The 22071-nt window shown below is 42.9% G+C and overlaps 1 protein-coding gene across 1 annotated transcript in view; it reads left to right on the forward strand.

Annotated features, from left to right (window-relative positions):
* Positions 1-1775: 1775 nt before the first annotated feature.
* The window catches only part of med30 (mediator complex subunit 30), a 34545-nt gene continuing 14249 nt past the window's right edge, over positions 1776-22071 (forward strand). The window contains exons 1-4 of the mRNA XM_068711285.1: positions 1776-1854; positions 2752-3058; positions 5187-5345; positions 10712-10819. Coding sequence (XP_068567386.1) covers positions 2843-3058; positions 5187-5345; positions 10712-10819 — 483 coding nt within the window. The 5' untranslated portion in view covers positions 1776-1854; positions 2752-2842. The remainder of the gene's footprint in view (positions 1855-2751; positions 3059-5186; positions 5346-10711; positions 10820-22071) is intronic.

The following is a 22071-nucleotide window of genomic DNA, read 5'->3' on the forward strand; positions in this document are numbered from 1 at the left end:
CCTCCCTCCCTCCCTCACTCACTCACTCTCGCTGTCTCGCCCTCTCATGTTCAAGGTCCAAGCCCTGGCATCGGTTTGGATGAGGCAGTGCCGTCAGTTTAGAGGTAATCTGTGTTGTTGTTATGCAAGAGGCCCTAATAACATGCAGCGTCACATGATGTACCACATGCTGCGGGAGACACACGGAGGAAATCAGATTCATTGCCCTGTGATGAATGAAGGTCTTTGATTTAGACGGTTTGAATTTACAGGAATATTTTGTCTCAGTGAGGTTTGATGACATTAACATGAAAAATCAATACTTTTTTTCCCCATCAGATTGCCTTGATGTGATCAATACATTCTCTTGTTTCTCTTTCTACTTTGATCAGCGATAGATGATCTCTCAAGTAGCTAAGGGCCTGTAGACAGCTGCCTTGTCAGCCCTGCCCCCATGATACACACACACACACACACACACACACACACACACACACACACACACACACACACACAAACAAACAAAATAAAAACCCACCCAAATTCACATACATTTGCATTTTCCAACCTTTTCCATGATTATGATGTGTGAATGAACATGGTTATTTATTTTTTGTATTCTTTCTTATAATGTCAAATGTATAATTCAGCAAAAGAGCCGGGAAAGTATATTCATCTCATTACTTGCCTCCTACCACTCACCTTCTCATTACTTTCTTGTCCCAATTAAACACAATAAGAAGACAGGCTGGATCATTATGGAGAAACTCATTTCCAAATGGCATGCCTCAGTTGGTCTGGCTTTATGGCAGATGGGGATTGGAAAAGTAACGCTCAGTCATTCTGGCAAGCTAACCAGCACTCCCTCTGCAATTAGGAAGTTTTGGGCAGTCAAGTGAACTTGACACAGGGTTTTACATATCCGTTTTGCATGTTGCAAATAGGGTGTTTCTTTCTGAGAAAGAGAATAAGGGAAAGGAAATGACTACAGGTTACTATTACACAACATTAAGAAATTGAAATCCAGCTCGTAACCCCAAATCTGAATGAATAATGTAAATTAAGTAATAGGCATCATAATCTACTCTTTCAGCCCCACTCAAGCCTGAAGGCAAAGCCTTTCTTTTTTCAATAAAGCGCTTATTTCCAGTCTCCGTAAGTCAGAGCAGTAATTCTGCTGCACAACAGAGCACATGCTCAGGAAGCAGCCTTTTACAGACTTATCTCTATTTCTGACACCTCTTGTATTTCCAATTGATTTAAATTCTGATCATTCAAAAAATAATCCAAGCACAGCTGTACAATATAAGTAATACATGGATGGATGGATCCATTGAGGGATTTGATTTAACACAGAGTAGACAACATACCCATTCATGGATTGAATTTGAATTATACTTAGACTACTAAAAAAGTTATAATGACCCATGAGAAGCAATCATGTGGTGTAAATTGACCTGAGGGCTGATGAAGTCAGATGTGTGAGACTTGGCTGTAATATAAGAGTAGACCAGCAGAAAGCACTGTTTCCCCTGAAAAGCCATAACAAATGTGCAGTGCGCCTTGCTTTACCGTAATATAACCATTCATTTCGAAACATTGGGAGAGAGGGGGTCAATTTAAAAAGATGAACATGGGTCAAATTTAAACGTCTTAAAGGGTGTAACATATGAGTTCGTGTTGTATTCTTTATTAAAAATCCCATTAAATAATAATAAAAAATGACATTTTGAAGTGTCACATCTACACTATCATTTACCGTAACCAGTCCCGGTGTCAAGACGCATTCTCGCGATAGTTGCTGTAGCTGAAAATCCTAGGAGCAAAGCTGGGAGCATGACATGTCAACAAAACAGATAAATTACCACCACACAGGTAACATTACACGTTGTCTACTGTGCTATTGAATAAATATGAACACTCACGTCGGTGTTTCGCTTCACATCGTGCCGGAATAATGAAACGAGACACAGAAAAATGAACCGAGAGGAAGCTGTCGTGTCTGTAGTGTGACTGTCCACTTAGCTTTGGTGTCCACCACTCCACTCTTACATGGTAGCTAATTAACCCGATATCAGAATGGATGCTTTTGGGTATGGTTTTTGAAGTTCGGGGCAACATCTAACAGACTTGTACTGATGTAAAGGCGCGTTTAACTGGTTCTCAAACCCTGCTATTCAACTTATAGTGAAGGCTAAAGCGTTAGCTCATGCACTTTGTCAGTGTCGGATGTGTTTAGCTAGGCAGCGCCTCGTTTCAGTTTATTTGGGACAGCTGTGAAGCTTTTAGAGAGCTATATAGCGTTAAGTGTATACATGGTGTTGTACTTTATTAACCACACCACTGTGCTTACATTATATTTTAGTCATTTTGCAATTGCTGTCTACCACAAATGGGTATTTTGTCTTAATTTTATATTATGTCATATTTTACATCTATGTCTAACTTCTGCACATTTCTCTGTCTTAGATTCTTATTTGCACTGCTTTGATTTTCTTTTTATACTTATTTGTATGAGCGTTGTTGGAGTGAGTCTGAGATCAAAGATTTTCATTACCAACGACTGCTGTAATTGTTATGAAAAGAACAATAAATTAATTGAACTTGACTGATGATTCAAGCTAAATGTCATCTCACTACTCTTAAACATTGATGTGACTACCGCTTTTTCTCTTTAGACACTCATCTCGGAAGAAACCTCCATTTACTCCTACTCTCTCCCTCTTTGTCAACATTTTCCTCCCCTTGCTCTCACTGCTACACTGCATGTAGGCATGTAAGGGTGTGCTGGTGTGGAACAGCCCGACAGGTAACTTCACCTGGACCTACGCTTCCTCCACCAGCATCCTCACCGGCTGTGTCCATGACAACCCCTCCGCTAGTGTCTCCTTTTGGCGGGCAGCCTCAGCCTCCGCCACCGCAGCAGCAGCAGCAGCAGCAGCAGCAGCAACAACAACAGCAGCAGGCCCAGGCAGCACGGGATGTCAACACGGCCTCTCTGTGTCGCATCGGCCAGGAAACGGTCCAAGACATTGTCCTCAGGACCATGGAGATCTTCCAGCTCCTCAGGAACATGCAGGTCTGTCTCGCTCTCTGGCTACACGTCTGTCAAATGTGGTTGCACGTCCCCTTCAGTTTCCTGTTTGCCTCTCCTTTTGTCTTTTTTTTTAACTATTTGCATATGTTTTCCCAAAGCCCTAAAGCCATTCCAACACTTTTATTGCCATAAAAACACCAGCATGAGAGGAGTAAAAACTGCAATATGGAGACACAATATAATTAAACAAATCTTTAATAAAGTATTAAACGGCAGAATGTAATTACAAGGAGACAAAAGATAAAAAACAAAGTATAAAAAATATGACAGCAATATTCTAAAATGATAATAATAGGTTTGATCGTAACATGACAGATCACTATTATGCAAGTAACAAAACTGCTGTCACTCAGGAAGGCAACTCTTTAATGTGTTTGGATGCAGGATTTAAAAACAAGTCAGTCGAAGCAGACTGAATACTAAATGGAAAGCTGTTCCCAGGCAGAGATGGCAGAACTTCAACTCAGGAGCAGCTCGGTTGATCAATGAAATCTGCAACAAGTGCAAAGAAGTTTAACTTGTGGGTAATGTAGGAGAATGTTTGGTCTTAGTCAGTAGCACACATGAGCATTAAGGCACGTAAAGAATGGATTTTTGGTGTGAAGGTGCAAAAGCAGGTCTAATTTCCTCAGTGTGAATATTGAATCGGTTGACAAACATGTCACGATATATGTGACAAACATGTCACGATATATAGCGCTTAATGTTAGGGATACGGTGTCCAAGCTCTGGTTGCATTTGTAAGGAGAGGCTGAGTGTCAAAGAGTTAAACAGCAAAATCCAATCTCTCACATATATACTAAGCAGCTACTTAGTGTAGCTAGATTGTTGTTATCAAAGCTTTTGGCTTAATAATGCATATTTCCATACAGTGAATAACAAGTGTTATCAATGTGTTCATGAAAGGAAATCCAACACTAGCTAAACAAGGGTTTTGCTCTTATGTTTCCAGTGATTTCTCTTTGTTGAAGCGGCACTACTTTCTGTCTTTGTTTTCATAATGTAGACGGAGCTATTTCAGATAAAGAGAAATGATCAAGGCCGCAGACTAACTTTTAGTTCTAACTAATCATTTTGTTTGGAGACCTCGTCGCACATAGAATGTTGTTTAAAATGGTATCAACGTGCACCGCGAACAAGTCATACTGATGCCTCAAAATATGTCTCTTGTTTTTGACTCGGTACATTGCAATCAAGGGAGGGCGGAAAGTTGTCGAATGACATTAGTGAATCCCTCGAGGATCCGATTGAGGATATCTGTTTGCTCTGCAGTCCACATGTCGTTGGGCTTTGATGGTGACCTGAAGACGAGGTCGGCACGAGTGTATCATGGATGTCTGCCTGCTCCTCTGAGACGCTCGTCCTGCAGCTTGTTAAAATCGCAGTCGGAGACGAGCCCGACGAGCATGCCTCAGCCACAGAATGTACAAACAGCATTGATGCGACTTGTTTTTTTTAGATCACAGGCTTTCCTTATACTCATAAAAACTCTTTATTTATCTTATGTGCCTTTATCCATCTCTGTCTGTCTCCCCCGCCCTGTTTTTCTGTTTTCTTTGTGTGCCTGTCTCTCTTCACTTTGCCTGCCCTGAAGGCAGGCCCGTTTCATGTTATGTAGGATGTTGATAATCAGACAATGCAGCCCCAGAGGCTTGTCGATGCTCTCAGTAAAAATAACATGTCTTGTTACTCTTTAACAGCCATTGTAGTTAAAAGCCAGTGATGCCGCCTCAGTACGAGAGTGAGTGAAAACATTCAAAGTGCAGCAGCTGAAGCAGTTAACCTTTGAAGCAGCGGAGTCTTCTTTGTTTTGTGGTTTAGACTGGGATTTTATGAAGACCAGTTACTGTTGCATGAATACAAACATGTAAAACAGCTCAATTTCTCCCCATCGTAAGTAGAAAAGAAACTATCACTTTGTTATCTTTCAAAGTGCTGTGCATTAGCAGAAGGCTGCTAATGCACTATTCCTAGTGAGGGAGCAACAGAGGGTTTGCGGTGCCTTTTGCAGTCCGCAGGGATCAATGGATGTTTCTTTTTATTAGCACTTGCAAAAATTGTGCGCTTGTACTTTGCTTAACGCCAACATTTCCTCTGTGTTGCTTCTCAGCTGCCCAATGGAGTCACTTACAACCCCAACACCCACGGGGACAGGCTGGGGAAACTACAGGAGCACCTACGGATGCTCTCTGTGCTCTTCCGCAAGCTGCGCCTCGTCTACGACAAATGCAACGAAAACTGCGCCGGGATGGACCCCGTACCTCCGGAGGTGAGACGCGGTGACACCGGCGAGATTTGATCTACTTTTATTTATGTGATTAGAGAGCAAGTGTGCGGTGTGGGCCAGTTTGAATACAGGTAATAATGTGCAATAATGTTTTTGCACATTACGAAGTGCGACGAGTCAAAGAATTCTGCTCACTTGTACTTATCGTGATAACTCATAGTCCATAAGTACAACAGACAGTCCATGGGCCACATCTCTGCTGTAGCACACACTGGATATGTCACACAGACGGATGTAGTATTCAGGGCACCGTAGCTGAGTTGTAAAATAGGACAGTGGTGTATCCTTGTGTGAGGGCTTTTCATAGAAAACGCTCCTGACTTCAGATAACTGTGGTGATAAATCACCAGCATAAACACGATGAATGCCTCCCGGGTTTAAATGAGCACACGTTCATGAGAATTGTAAACTGGCATACTCATGCCCCAATAATAACATATTAGGCTATGCATCCTGCCCCACATGTCCTATATTAAAGTCCTGCTTTTGGAGATCCATAAAGGCAAGTCTATCATTTTTAACAGCGTCAGCAGCAGAATTAAGGGACCTGCTAAGGCCAAGGAATGGGGGGGGGTAAGGAGCGATGTTAATCATACAGCTGATAGTCATACTGTCACTGAGATTAAGAAGAAATGGCACAGCGAGGCGATCGATGACAACAACGGGAGGGCCAGGGTCAAATGATTTCAGGCGCGTTGCAGTTAAAGATGTTCATATTGATGTTGTCGTGTGATACAATAGCATCAATAGCCAATTTAAATGAAAGTTGAGATTGGTAGGCTATGTGAATACATGTAGAAATAAATTTGAATCACAGAGTCAAACAGGATAATGTCAACATGTTCTGAAGTGTTTTTCCATATCGGGTTTTCAAACAGCAGACCAATTGCATATGACTAGAGGTCCGGACCACTCGTAAACCTAAGAGAAATTTCAAAATAAGAGCAAATGCGGAAAGTTCTCCTAAATCACCCGTACAAGCAACTTAAGAACGGATCTGTTCATACGAGTGCTTCTTGCATGAGGCCCAGTGAGCTGTCTGGTTTGATCCCAGTCAGTGAAAGTCAGTTTGATGTGACCGACCCGGGGAGGCCCTCTGGAGCCACAAATAGAGCGTAGCATGTAAAAGGGTATTTTAGTATGAATAAGAAGTCATGTGACGCTGAAGAAGATTGTGCAAGTTCCACACAACCATTTTACTTCAAAAAAAATCTTTGTCCTAATTAACTCAGTAATTAGTGCTTATGAGAGGTTGTAGCAGCAAAAGATGTCATAGAATAAAATCATATCTCGGCTCATTTGGGTTACTACCTAAAATGGAATGATGATTTTTACCACTTTTTATTACATCATCACTTTACCCACTCTAGTTATTACACACCTTAAAATATGTTATGTAGTAGTGAATGGCTTTTTGATGTAACTGCATCGTATTTATTTCATCTTTATTTGAACAGGACAGGTTGTCCGAGGACACAGACAGCAATGTCCTGTTGACACTTTAGCAGAATAATAGAAACGAAATAACAAAAACGGACAGTGAATCAATCAATAAATAAACGTAAATCTGACAGTAAACAAGGTTCAGCCTCACAGGCAGGCAGAGAACATCGTTGTATGGAGGTAACAAGGTATGCTTGGGCGTGTTCTCTGATATTTACATTCTCACCTGTCACTGAGATGTTATCCTAACCCACCCAACCTCAAATCAGGTTTTGCTTTTAATGCATGCACTGTACACAACTTTGCAATCATCTCACGTGGTGTGGTGGTGGAACCACATTTTTAATTGGACGTGATTGATTTTTTTCAGATGCAAACATCAACACATTTTTTTTTTGCGCTTTACACCACTGCCTCACACAGCCCAGCTTTTCACACAATCTACCTGCTAAATTAAGAAGTAGTTAGTTTACAGGAAGTAGGCCTTTGCTACCCCCCCCCCTCACCTACTCCCTCCAGGCCTGTCTTTTCTCCGCTCGCAGCAGATCCATTGGTCGCTTTAGGCGAGTCTCTAGAGTCTCTTTACTGCCGCTTACGGCCGCCGTCCACAAACAGCACTTGAGCTCGGCCACATTCCACCCCGGCCTGCCCACACAGAAATACGTATATGTGCACAATTGTGACTCACACCCACTGAATATATACAACGTTAATGTGCACGTGGTGCACTGTAGCGTGTCACAAAGCCATGTGCACACTTACACAAACACACAGTGGCTCGCTGGGCATGCTCTGTTTGCGGCTCCATGCAGGGCTCCAGCTAGGTTATCCACCACTGTTTGATTGGATTTATGACTGCGGCAGTCCCTTCCCAATTTCTACAGATTGCCTCGGAGCTAATCTCTTTCACCAGACTCCTACTGAGGATAAAGGAGGATGTGGGAGGAGACCGGTCTCAAATTGGAACTAATTTGCGATGGCTGCCACGGTGTACATTTTCGGTGAATTGAATAATACAGTTGCTCAGAAGCATTTTTAACGATCCAGCCGCTGGCTGTTCGGAACGGCTCTTCTCGTCTGCAGTTCCTCCCCTAAATCAAAGCCTGTGAAGGGTTCACTTTGGCATTTTCCTTTGTGCTGTAATTGTGTAAACCCTCATTGAGTCATCGCGCCATCTAGCTATTTTTCACCCCTTCTTATTTCCACCGTATTCAAATGTTTGTTTATTTTCCCGTGAGGCTGAGACCCAGCCCGTTGCTGACCGGCCAATAGCTCAGCTCGCCATGTTTGTCTGGGGCTGAGGGTTGTTGATTTTGGCCCCAGCATGCATGTCATTTATCATCCCGCAGAATTCAGGTGCCTGCCTGACAGGCGCTCACTATTGGCTGCCTGAAACAGGAAGTGGAATCAATGATTCGGGTAGTGTGACCTCATTGCAGCCTAATTAGCAACAGACCCGTTTAATGAACAGCTGGACCAAAATCACACGTCAGCGCTTTCCCCTCTTTCGTTCCAGCTGTCGTTCTGTGCTTCCCCGCTGCTGCTTTTTCCTCCCTCGTTTTCTCAGGCTTCCACCTTTTCTGTGTTTCTTCTCACTTCTTCATATCCCTCTTTTTTCACCTTTTTGTCCACTTTCTCTCTCTGATACCTGCTCAATATTGCCTTTCCCCCCATTTCCTTCTTCCTCCCTCTCTTTTTTTCCAAGTTTATTTGTTCCCGGCTTTGTTTTGCTCTTTTTCTCTGCAGCTGTCTCTGCTGTTCTCTTTTATCTGTGGTGCAAGTCTTCCTCCCCCTTGTCATTTCCTGCACTGTTCAGCCATTTCATTTCCCTCTCCCCTTACACGTCCACCCCCTTGGTGTGTTGATATGTTTTCGGTTTGCGTTTTCTACCCTTTTCTTTTTGTCCCAGCGAGGCAACCTGGAGAACTTCATTAGCCCATTCCTCTCTGTCAGGCAGGAAACCACATCCATCTTTCTGTGGAAGAGGCAGGGGTTATGACTCACACACACACACACACACACACACACACACACACACACACACACACACACACACACACACACACACACACACACACACTCCGTCCATGTTTCCCACCCTACTCAGCACATTTCATTTTCCCCTCAGAAGCTGCCAAAATCAGCCTGCTACCTTTTTAAAATTCAATGTTATTGGCTTCAGTTAGAAATTATCTAATGAAAGAAACTTTCCTCTTTTCTTACTTAAAGTTTCCTCGAGCCAAACACACAGTTTGTCTGATATAATATCCTGCACATGTCCTTTCTGTCTCGTCTCCCTCCAACAGTCAGAGTTTGCAGTTTGGCGTGAAGCTCGGTCTGGAAACTGACAGGAGTGCATAAAGTTGTCCAGATTTTTACATCTTACTGTCACTCCCCTCCGCCTTCTTCTGTGCCTCGTATTCTCTCTCTCCCCTTTTTATGTGTTTGTATTTTCTCTTTTCACCTGTTTCTTGGTCTCTTCCCACTCGTCTTCCTGCTCTCCTTCAACCCTTTTTTCCCTCTGCCTATCTGACACTTTGTTCATCGTCTTGCAGTCCTCTCCTCTTTTTGCACTACTTTCATGTTCTCCTCGATGTTGGCCAGCTCCCGCCGCACTAAAACACCATTCAGTCATTGCTTCCAGAAGAAGCAGCTTATTCCAATCATTGTTTATTGTCCGCAGCGCCTCCACTCCTCCAGCTGCACAACCTCAGGTCAAACGATGTAGGAAAGCCGAATGTTCTAAAGAACTTTGCGTGATATAGATTTGCATCGTGCCAAGTCGTTATTTGAGAAAAGTGTGTTTTCCCTCTTTATGGCTTCTAGTTGTTCGTAGAGTCTCCCACCTAATCTGTCTTTGTGAGCTTGTCTGGTATGACTAGTTTCTGTTTTGAAAAGGAAGAGGTAGAGAGTGTAATACACCACTGCAGATTATTTTGCATCTTCCGTTGAAACCCATTCAAAGTGGTGTCGTATGTCTGAGAATGCGTTTGTGGATTTCTTTGTGGAGAGTTAAACTATAAAATTGACTTTATGTCAACATAAGTGATGCTATGTATTTCCTTGAAACTCTGCACAACGGCGCAGACATTTATCTACATTTACATTGTGTGTCCGTTCAGGAGCTCTGCGGCGATCAGCGAGCACATCATCAATCACGCACGTCGTACGAGGAACAGTGCGTTCTCAAGACAGCCACACGCTGCTTGACTTGTGACTGCAGCAGGCCTCCTGCACGCCTCCTCCCCGAGGCGACCACCGGGGGGCAGTGTGATGCAAAGCAGCGGGGAGGTTGACCCTGTTGGAGGGCTCTCTCGCACATCAGCCTTGCTGTAGTGTCACGCAGACAAGGTCAAGCATACAGAGCGTTTAAAAAAGAATTAGTCTCCCACTCGCTCTCTGTACCGTCTCTCTATACGTTGGAGAGAGATGGGTGAGGCTCAGCCTGTGTTCAAGAGCTTAACACAGAATCCCCATTTTCACCACTTCAAAGGGAAACAAGACTATCAGACAGCACAGGGATATCTTTTAGTGTGGGATAGCACTCATAGGTTGAGCTTGCCCATATGCACAAAAGTCTGACCTATGACTGCACTCTGAGGGCATATTAGGAAAAATGTGAATATGCAGCACCGGGCTTTTAATGCATTTGGATCATGGAGAGAATGAGAGCAGAGAGGAACAAGAGAAGAGTGCATTAAGAGTTCCAGAACGAGACTCGATTGCCACAAAAGTCAAACTATTTTGATACTTCCACAGCGTAGATTCTGTTTGTGCTGTAATGGATAAACCTAATGCAATTCAAATCAGTTGAATATGTCAGCGTTTTGGAAGTGATCCTCTTGCAGTCGTCTTGCTTTACAGTGAATAATATTGCCTGGTTTTTGTTTTGCTATACCTTCCAGCAACTGATCCCCTTCGTGGAGGATGACAGCTCTAAACATGAGGATCGCTCAGCTGGCCAGAGCCGCCCTGCCACCGAGGAGAGGAGAGAAATCCTGGAGGTCAACAAGGTACTGTGTTCCACATCTCAACAGCACAACACTGTTAAAGGGGGACGGGTTTGATACCTAGCCGGCAGCAATGAAATGAGAAGGAAGGGCTGATAAAAGAAAAGTGGAAAAAAAGGGTTCACAAAGTGATATCGTGAGATTTGATCACAGCTTACAGTGATGTTATTTCAGATTAGTAAAGTTTCAGTTAACCTCGCAGATCCATGAGCCTCCAGACATTTCAAATCACATCTACTTGAGCTGGAGGGGGAAAACACAGCGTCTCATATCATCTTAAAGATGTAATAATTAGATAGAAATTCATTACGGATTAGTCATTTTACACACCATCCTTAACCTGAAGCTTTACAGTAATAGCCCACTTCTCATTAATTGGATAACAAGCATCCAGGTTGTAAAGGTGCGGTTTGTACAAAACAAAATTAAGAGTCTACCCCTTGATGAACTTTATTGTCTGCTGATAGAGTTTGTGTGTATGAAGGGGGCAATATACTGGTGGGAAGTGCTATAGCAATATCCCCAGGACATCGAAGGTATTTGAATGTACAAACATGTGCTGGTGTGAGAGGCGCTTTATATGTAATCCAAGGACACCTGCCCATCTGTCCAACACAGGTCATTTAAAGTCAGAAAGTTGCATGGCACCAGGGGGAGGATGAGGTGGATGCTGAAGGCCCAAATATTTTATATCTCGAGAAGCGTTCGTCCGATCTGCTTCACACTCGGTGGGTGTATTGTTCGAGACTCAAGGGAGAGCTTTTTCGAATGTGGTGCAATTTGGCCAGATGGTGGTGCTTTAACTGTAAACTTTACATTTTTGAGTGTGTGCCCCTCAAGGTGTCTTGTGGCAGGTAGTAGTCATGAACTATAGAGTGCTGAGATTTTTGCTTCAAGCCACCTGGTAGGCTACCTGTAATAGAAAATGCTTCGTCTGTAACCTTGATAATAAGTCAGACTTGCTCACATTGTAAGTAATTCTGTTTCTTGTCATGGACACAGTCTCTAGGTGGAGCTGAGGACTGGAGCATGTATGTATATATGGTTTGGCATCATCAGGATTGTATTTCTGCTTTTTGCTGATGTTGCAGTTCTGTAGGTCTCATTGGAGCTCAATCTCCAGCACTGAATTCTGCAGCAGAGTGTGAAGTGGTTGGAATGAGAGTCACCATTTCAAAATCTCAGGCTGTAGTACTTTAGCATAGAAACTGTGGTCTGTCAGGTTGGGCCTGAGGGAATACAAGTACCTTTGTGTCTCGTTCAGATGAAGTGTGAGAACGACATCCAGATTGGCGTGACGCCACCAAGTGAACGTGTGCTGTAAAAGCCTTTTTATGGTAAAAATAAGAAGTTAAACGGGGAATGGCTCAGTGAAGGTAAGTTATAGCTTTAATGATTGTAACATATCTGATTTACACCTCTGACCAGTGATCACAAATCATGAAATTATAGTAATGAATGGTTTTGTGTTGCCTGATATGCATAAAAAGATTCAAACACGAGTGAAAGTCAGCAAATAAGTTACCTTTATAGTAGGCTATATAAATATAATGCAAATATCAAAGAGAAAGAACTGAGCTTTGGCTACTCAGAGCCCACTTGACCAAGATGTTTGCTGATGGTGTTTTTGAATATGAACAGAAGGAAAGAAGACGGGGGGGGGGGTTGTGTCTTGTGAGTGAGGTGTTCTCTTCTGGAGGGATTTCAAGTGGCGGACATCAAACACACCTGAGAGCTCTTTCAAATGTGTTCACTGTCAAACATGTTTTTGCCCAGCTCTGATGGAGAGAGGCTGTTTCATGACGCTCTGAAGTGCAGAGAGCTTTACTTCAAACTTACATGCCATGTTGATGTTGATCGTCAACGTCTGAAAGTTTGCTGAAGGAAGATTTAATCCTGAGTCATGGTTTATTGGTACATGCTACAGACTAACGAGGGGAATTTGTGCTCAGTGATGACGAATGTGTTCTGTCATATGCAATGAAACATAATCCAACAATAGAAAAATAAATACAAATTCTTGCTTAAGGTACTGTCTACTTACCTCATACTGCAATACAAAGATTTTAGTTTGATATAAAACCTGGTTAATTTTTTTTTACTCCTGCTGTTAAAATATTTGTTGTTTTGTTTTGTTCACCCATTTTTGACAAACAGCTGATGTCAAAGCTAACCTTGGGAATGAATACATTGCATTTCCTGTCACTGCTTCACAATAAAAGCCACCCTGTGGTTAGAAGGTTTTTAATGTGAAGCTGTAGCATTGTGTTAGTAGTAAAATGAGGAGACACAATGAGAAGCAATCACAAACAGTGATGCTTTGTATACACATGTATCATTTCTTGTTTATCCCTTGAAGGTAATTTTAATCCAGCGTTTGTAATGGCGTACCCCGCCACTAACATGAAAACTGCAGTATTGATGAGTAATTACTGAAAAGAAATACAGTGAGTGGCTGTTACAGAAAATTGCACACATAAATCCTATGAAAATGTGGTGTGATATCATGAAAATTACAATGGAACGGTTCTAAACATTTCTGCTAGTGAGGTGCGATAATCCCATTTACGTTCTCACTCTCACTGTTACCACTGAGGTAGTTCAGTGTTTAAATGTTTCAATGACTAGAAACAAGGCAGAGTAAAACAGATCACTCAATCAAGACAAAAACGGGATTAAAGTACATGCTGATTTACATGTTAAACAAATAAAATGCAAAACTAAATGTGTTTTTTTTTTTTTTTTGTCACAGTGCTGCAAAGCCATGCCGAACTGACCGCTGGGACACGACACAGCTTCTCTTATTACTGACAAACCCAGTCCCTTGAGATGTTTTGGCATTTGCCGTGATAGATTATTTGCGAGTCCCAGATTACGTTTAATCTCTCCTTGTGAAACGGACCCATCGAGATGACATTAAAGCACTGTGTGCTAGTGTCATCCTTGGGTCGATGAAACCTGGATCCTGCATAGACGCAGGTGAGGTAAACAGCCAGGAGTCAGACACAATACCTCCCAACAGTTCCCGTAGCCCACTTGAGTACAGCAGTTATGGACAGTGGAGCGTTGCAAAGGTCCATGTAAAAGGCTTCATGCATTATTTAGGAGGCCTTTTTAGTTTGCCGCGTCTCTCACGGATTTGTTTTGTTTGTATATGTGTGCGTATACCGAGTTCGAGAGAGTGAGAAGGAGCTTTTGTTCTTTCTTCAGAGAGAAAAAGATTGTGTTTGCAGTCGCTTTCACACATGCTTTCATTGTGTGCTGGTGCTGGCTGAAGCCCTTCTCTGTTTCCTCTCTTTGTATGTGCATTGTGCTGGCTCTCTGTACAGATTGTGCATGCCAAACCGTCTGAGTGTGCCGCAATGATAATGGTCCAAGGTCAGGAGTGTCGGCAGCAGAGATGAGAATTGGTTATTTTTAAGAGCTCAGCACAGCTCCCCTGGCTGCTTTTAAATGTTAACACTACAGTGAAAGATTGCTGCGAACCTTGCGCTCAACTGCACTCACTCGCCTGTTCACAAAAAAAAGACTCCATACCTGCAAAGAGTACGGTTAAAGACTGCAGATAGTGTGGTAGATAAATAACCACGTTCTTATTCCAACTCTTTGAATGCAATACTGGACTGAAAAAAAAAAAAAATGTTGGCATTCCTGCAAAAAACTAAACAAAACAAACACTCTTCCCTCACTTTTCTTTGAGAGTTTCAGTGACAGAATAAATACTGGGCTTGGAAGTGAGTTTAATTGTGTCCTATTAGAGACCTGTGTAGGGATGTGATAAATAACCTTGTTTATGACATGACCTTCCCCCTATGCAAAACATTAGCATGCAAATTGAGTTCCGCCAAATGATCCAAGTATATACAGAGATTGATGTAGAGATGGGGAAGACAGGCCTACGGTAATACGCTGAGGGAAGCTTTTCCTCACATTCTGCAATCCTTAACACACAGCCAGACCTTATTATGCAGTTTGTCTAAAAACAACAACTTGTTATACTGTCCACAGTATGCACTTGATAGGCACATTTCATTTATTTTAATATTATTATATTATATTATTTCAGTTGTCTCGCATAAAAAGCCTTCTTAAACTTGTCCGTTTTTCTTAAACTACATCTTTATGATTAGTCTTGATTTAATAAGGGGGCTTATTAAAGGTGCAATGTGTAAGATATGGATCATGCTCCAAACAAACCGGCTGCAAAACTTCACCTCTACTTTGGTATATATTTATATAAATACAAAAAGCTAACTACTTTCTAACCACAAGGCAAGAAAATGCAAAATGTAACCAAACTGCTGAAACTCTGAGAGCCAGTCAAAATACCACTGCTATCTCATAAAGTCCTCGTGTGTTGTTGCCCTAAAGTTCACCGTAGCCATCTATGTGTTAACCGTGCCACTAGCCGTGGGCTGTGTATGTCTTGATAGTTTGTTTATTGAATTAAAAACCTAAGTAGAAGAAACGAAAAACTCTGATTTTCGCTTCGTCATCTCCTCCTCCAGGAGACTTCTTCACCGGGAGGAGAGTGAGCGGTGGCGCTGGGAGATTAATCTTTAGTTAGCGGCCGGTGGAGTGTTTGCTGATCCGGTGGGTGTCAGAGCAGTCACCCGAGGTCAGATCCCCGGCACTGGGGATTGAGCTGGTGGAATGCTAGTTCCTACAGATAACTGCCAATCTGTCTCCCAGAGCCACTATAAATGAAAATAAGAGTCGGTTTCTTTTTTCTGCCACTTTGAATTTTTATCCAATAAACAGACACAGACGGACCCCGTACCTTCAATGTGATCGACGAGCCCTCAGGGCAGCTGTACTGCTTCGTCCTCTCGTGTTGCACTGAGGACAAGACGTCTTTGACAACCTCGACACTGTTCGGTTGATAATGTTAATTCACTTTTTGAAGACTATAAGCTAATATTCTGGCCAGATATTACTCATTGCATCTTTTAAGGGATCATTTTGGTTCACTGTTCCCTTAAAAGTGGCCCACTCAATGTATTCACATTAAGTGGAGGACTAGCAAACACTAGTGCTAACATATTTGCAATGCAAATTATTGAAACCTGTAGAATAATTTGAAACTGTTGGCAAAAATGTCCATGATGTCACCTGCAGAGCACAAGAACAGACAAAACAGGGACCGACATATAAAGTACATGCTCCCGTAGTGCTACTAGTGGTCAGAATCTACATTTAAAAAATGTGGTACCACAGATTCACAAGCGGAAAATGAAGTAGAATCTACTTCAATACATTTATGATACAAAAAAGCCAGTCTAAATCAAATAACAAATGTCCTTCATTTTGTACCTATTGGTGCATCATGACGGTCTGTTGTTTCTCCTGCTTCGCTGCACATGTGAGGGGCGATGTAATTGCTGGTGTTTGAGACTGTATGTTTTACTGGATGGTGACGCTTCAGGTAGCACGCTTACTTACTAATTTGTGGTATTTCCTCGTCTTTTATTGGCAGAGTTTTTCTTTGGCTTAGTTAACAGTATACATCAGTGGTCACTAATAGGCGGACCGCGGTCCGGTTCCGGACCCGAACGCCGTTGTATGTGGACCCGTACCTAAAACCGATAGTTGATCATTAATACATTCTAACAGAGTGCTTTTATTTTTTACCGGCACAGCTTTTCCAGCCTTTACGGCACTCGTGCACCAGTCCAGGAAACACACAGACCAATTACACGCGTTGTAAATCATATACTGTATGTGTATTCCTATAAGCGTCACAACTCCAGTCGGAGAAGTACGTGAGTTAGAGAAGTTACTTCACATGGTGTTCTCTAAGAAGAGACACGTGACCAGAGAGCCCATAGTCTTTATCCACGAATGAACAGACTCGTATATCTTCATTCTTCCTACAGGCAGATCAAAAGCAGTACGTCATATGTTCAGAGACCGTGGAGTGAGTTTAGAAGCGGTAATGTGAAGCGCCACTACGAGACAAAGCACGCATCTTTTGAGCAAACGTAGCCACTCAAATCCGAAATGAAGGTACAAAAAATGACCGATCTAAGAGCCCAAAAAGATCAGAATCCTAACACATGAATTCACCGTCCAACAATGATGTTAACAGAGAGGAATAGAGCTGAAACAAGTGGTAACAATAACCACAGATAAAGTCCCTGCACACTAATTTCTCTTTTTAGAAGAAATTAATATGGATATCGGGGCTTTTTTGATTCATTTTCTAAAATTAAGTACTTTTATTTTAAGAGTCACATTTTTCAAATGAATTTCAAACTGATATGCATTTCATTTTTTAATTCAGCCTACATCTTACTTAAGAGAACATTTATTTATTATTAGAGTATATATTATTTATAATTAATCCATTTCAATTTGAAATCTGACAATAAATATTGTTTAGATATTATTCAATTGAACTTTCTTTATTTGATTTGACAGTCAGATGTTGACTACATACAGACGTTAATACAACTGTTGGCTACTTCAATATACATGGGACTAAATCACAGCGCAAGTTAGTTACATTATTTGGTGTACCGGACCTTTGGATGAGGAAATTCTCTCCAACTGGACCTCGCTGAACTTTAATTGAATACCCCTGGTATACATCATCTATTTTGTTTCAGACTGTAAGTAACCTACACCCTGTTGGCACTGTCTCAATTACTTTGTGGCCAGATGGGGCTTATACAGCCAAATCATCGGCCCACATCTTTTTTTTTTTTTTTTTCCTTGTTTATAGTCGTGTCAGTGGAGCTCTTTCTAGTATTTCTATTGAGGGAGATTTTCTATCGGCAGTGTTTGTTTGTTCATATCGCTCAACCATACCCAGCAGCTAAAACTTGAACTAATTTGAAACACAGCTTTTCAATCTGGCCCTGGGATATCCAGTGCATGCCTCATGTGTTTGCAGCAGCAGCATATTTAGCTGTGATGTCTGCCCAGGCTGCCCAGCTGCACATTAAGGCCGCAATAAGGACAGCAAGCTACAGGGAGTTAAATTGGTTAGTCTGATCAGCAGAATAGAGATGCAGCGGTACAGGGGGAAGCAGATGTTTGTGGCCTGGCTACATCTGCTGCAGTCACTCCAGCCAGATAGGATAGTTCTGCATGAGCAAGGGATGATGGGGAGGGAGGGTGAGGCGGCAGGAAAGAGGAAGGGAGATACATAAAAGAGGGAGAAAAGCGTAGGAAGAGAGCTAAATGGCATAGAGATGTTACCATGAAAAGGTTGATGGAGTGATAGATGAAAGATTTGTGATAGAGGGGGAACAAGGAGAGGGGGGGGGGGGGGGGGGGGGCTCTGTTGAGTAAAAGGAGAGAGAAATGGACTGTTCAGGTGTTTGAAGATGGATGGATGACCAGACAAATAGCTGTGTTGTCACAGAGAGTAGATGTGTGAAGTGGAGGGTAAAGGACGAAGGGACACGGGGAGAAACAAACGGGCAGTAAAAATGCAAGTAAGAAACGTGTGTGTGTGTGTGTGTGTGTGTGTGTGTGTGTGTGTGTGTGTGTGTGTGTGTGTGTGTGTGTGTGTGTGTGTGTGTGTGTGTGTGTGTGTGTTGTTTTTGAAAGGAATGGAAGTGTGTATAGCGGTAGCAGAGAGTCGGGGATGCACAGGAATGAAGAGAGGGGGGTAAAAAAAAGATTGATGAAAGAATGGATTGATAGATGTGTAAACAGCTGTGGATTGTCAGAGTTAAGCCATTCCCATTCAGATAGGGTCTTCAAAAGGAATAACAGAAGACTGATGAAATTCAGCTGCAGCAGGGAAAATAGAAGGCCTGCTGTAACAGGATGCCGAGAGAAAGAAAGAGAGAGAAGATTGATGCATAAGTGAGAAGATAAGTCCAAGCGTGCCTCAAACTCTCCAGCTGATATGTCACACCGGTTTAGAATAGCTCGCCTCATATTTCCCTGCAAGTTGAAAGTAGATTTCTTTTTTCTTTAAAAGACGACTTCCATCAAAATTTAAATTCCCTCACTGCCCTAAACATGAACAGTGATATAATGCATCTCTATGAGAAGGGTGTGATGGGCAGAGTGATTGGATGGCGGGGTATTAAATCCATGGAGGGGGATTTTGCTATGCTCTGTTCTGAGTGAAATAACCTTGGAGACACCACCCATGCTACAATTAGACAGAAGAGAGTGATGAGAGCGCCATTGAAGTGTGTGTTCTTGCACACAAGAGGGAATAATGGAAAGTAAGTGTTGTCCCAGCCATAAATGTTCACGCTGTTCAATCCCGTCCTTAATCCTTGTCTACAGCCATGCTCCGACTCCTGCTTCTGCTATACCTGAGGGACATATTGAAGCCTGATGTTTGCTGCCGTAAAAGCCAGATCTGTCGAGTGGAGCCTTAGTGAAGTTGAGATTGGCGCAGCGAGTGGCAGGCACCACCACTTCTGCGTGTGATGCGTCAATTAAAGCAAACTTGTGCCTCTTTTACTCTTTTAGCGTTGCTATCCCCTTGGTAAAAAATAACCTTTGAAAATGCCATCATTAGAACCTGAGGAATTAACTAGTGAGGCTCTAACATGTGGTGGAAACACACTATTGATTTCTGGAGAGTAATTGGGGCTGTTCCTATTAGACCTAAACTAGGGATCATGTTCATTATAGATTAATCTGCAAATTGCCTTCTTGATTCATCGAATGGTCAGAAAATAGTGAAGAATTTCACAGAGCCCAAGGGGACTTCTTCAAATCGCTTGCTTTGTTCAACCAGCAGTCTAAAACTCAAAGGGATTCCGGGGTGAATTCACAAAGAATGAAACGATGCGCATCACTTGCAACCGCTATCTGCCCCATTTTAAGGTCCAATTCAATCCATAAAGTTTTGCAGCCCTTTTGTTTTGCAGAGGGAAGAAAAAGATGGTTCATTCATTTATATAATCTTATTTTTCATAATTTTTTTTCTCCCAGCTTTATTCATTTAGTTCTCACTGCCATTGTATTCTCTCACTGCATCCCAAAATAAATGGGTTTTAGCGGAGCATGATGATTCCTTCGCCTGGCTACAAACACTGCCACTAGGATCACTGGGAAGTCTGGGCGTGACAGACGGGGCTTGTGCTTCAGTTACCACAAACTCTCTGAAGACAAATAATTTCACTGTAACTGCGTGTTGCTATTAGCTCATTTGCATATAAACAGGCAAATTCTCCACCAAATGTATGCACATTACCTCATTTAAATACATGCAAATAGCACAGGAGCATAGAGACGCTATCTACCAGGCAGTGCAGTTAGTGGTGCATTTCACCCTTTGCTTTGAGAGTTACACGTTTTTTTTTTCTTCAGGCTGGAAAAGCCGCCCACTACCTTTGTGTATTTGCCCTTCAGTATACCACAGAAGCCTTAGAAAACCAAAACAGCATTCCCATCTAAAAAGCTTGAATTACTTTTTGACTTAAACAATTCATTAATTATAAAAACTTTTGTTGATTGGCTAAACAACCAATCATTTTATAATTTGAGCTGTAATTAGCAGGTTTCCTTCCAAATACAGCACACATTTTAATGGAATTTCCAGAAAATCAGCAGAAGAAATTGTGAATTAATTTGTGTTTCCATCCACTATTATTGAAGTACAAGGAGTTTGGCACTTTGAGACAGACAGCAGGTGGCTCTAATTCTCCCGTCACGTGCCATAAATTAACTGCAGAAGAAGAGGGTCCCACAACCACATCATGGTTCAACCTCAATGTTTACATCCTATCCTACAGTTGTAGTGCAGTAGTGTCGTTTACCCTGCCTTTTTAAAATGAACTGCATCTTATTGGTAGCGGCCCTGACTGTAGCAGTGAGCTGTCATCTCAGTCCAGTCCCATTCCATCCCCCAGAACCCCGGATCCATAATCCTTCCTCTTTTCGGTTGAAGCCTGAAGCCCACCCCTCGAGCCGATTGCATTGAACAGGTAGTAGGAGTAAAGATCAGCTGGGGGGGGGGGGGGGGGGGGGGGCTTGGAGGAGAGGCAGATAAATGACTCCTGCATGGTAATGTCTGGCTGCTTTATGGGGTGTCCTGGCTGTGAGTGATGGCCTTGCTCTCGTTATCTGTCGATTGGGGTAATTGCTGTTTGTCGGAGTCTGGCTGACGGATGGTGATGCAATCTGCCCAGCGTTGCAGGGGGAAGGGGGGGGGGCATCACCACTATCACTCTCCACAAGTGTCTTTACCAGAAGGCATGCTGTGTGTTGCAATATGTATTTGAATCGCAGTGGTTTCGATGTGTCTATTCCCCCCAGAGTGCATGTGCCACTTTGTCCTTGTTGCCTCTATGTAATGCTCTTATAATGTATGTCATGTGTCCCAGTGCTCACTCTCATGCACGTAGTATGTGGTACGTTGCGGTTCATGTGCGAGTATGAAGAGGTAAAGTTTATTTGAGCATGTGTGAAAGTCGACCGTGTTTGCATAAATGTTTAAGATGCATTAGCCATAATTCATTGGTGCCTAATGAGTTGCGATTGCTCAATCTCTTTGCCGCAGACCTCTGGTGCTGTAGAATGTGATTGTGCATATCAATTCAGAGTCCCCAGTCATCCACGCTCTTTCTGCTCCAATAAAACAGACTGGAATCCGTGGCACCCGAGTGACCACAAGTTAATGACTATCCTGCATTGCTGGTCACGCGCCAATTAATAGGAAAACAAAAAAAAATATGACGGGTAAATTCAAGAGCAGAATTTCTCAGAGAGCCCTAATTTGGACGGGAACGCTCTGTTTTGAGCGGCTTCCATTTTGCGGCCAGCTGTCTGCGGCTCGTGCCGTCCAAGTCGAATCGGGAATCGGCCTCCTTTCTGCCCGCCGTGCTGACTGATTGGCTGGCTGTCTGGCTGAGCGACGGCGCGTTTTTTTGCCGAGTGGAGGAAGGATGATTCATAGCGGCTCTCCGGACTACTTGATAATCATTCCATCTGGGGCGTGGGACAGGCTGTCTTGTCATCGGCACATCACTCATCGTTTGTTCTCCTCTTACGTTCCTTATCCCCCGCTCCATCCCTCCGTTCTTCAATCTATCTCGAGGGGCCTTGGTGATGACCCTCCACCCTGGTAGGTGGAGGTTTTATGCTGGACCTGTGCGACATGGCAGACCCCCACCGTTTGTCTCAGCCGCACCTGCACCCCCCCCACCCACTGCCCCACCCCTCTGCTGCAGCCTGCCACTGCCACTCGCCTCGCGTTTGATTTAATACCAGCCTAAGTGTGAATAAATTCCTGTCACAGCCCATTAAGGAGGCCTTGGAGAGATCTGGCCTGTTAT

Source organism: Cebidichthys violaceus, unplaced genomic scaffold (assembly GCF_023349555.1).
Source record: "Cebidichthys violaceus isolate CVI_PGR_0920_01 unplaced genomic scaffold, fCebVio1.0.p SCAF_16, whole genome shotgun sequence".
Lineage (NCBI taxonomy): Eukaryota > Metazoa > Chordata > Actinopteri > Perciformes > Stichaeidae > Cebidichthys > Cebidichthys violaceus.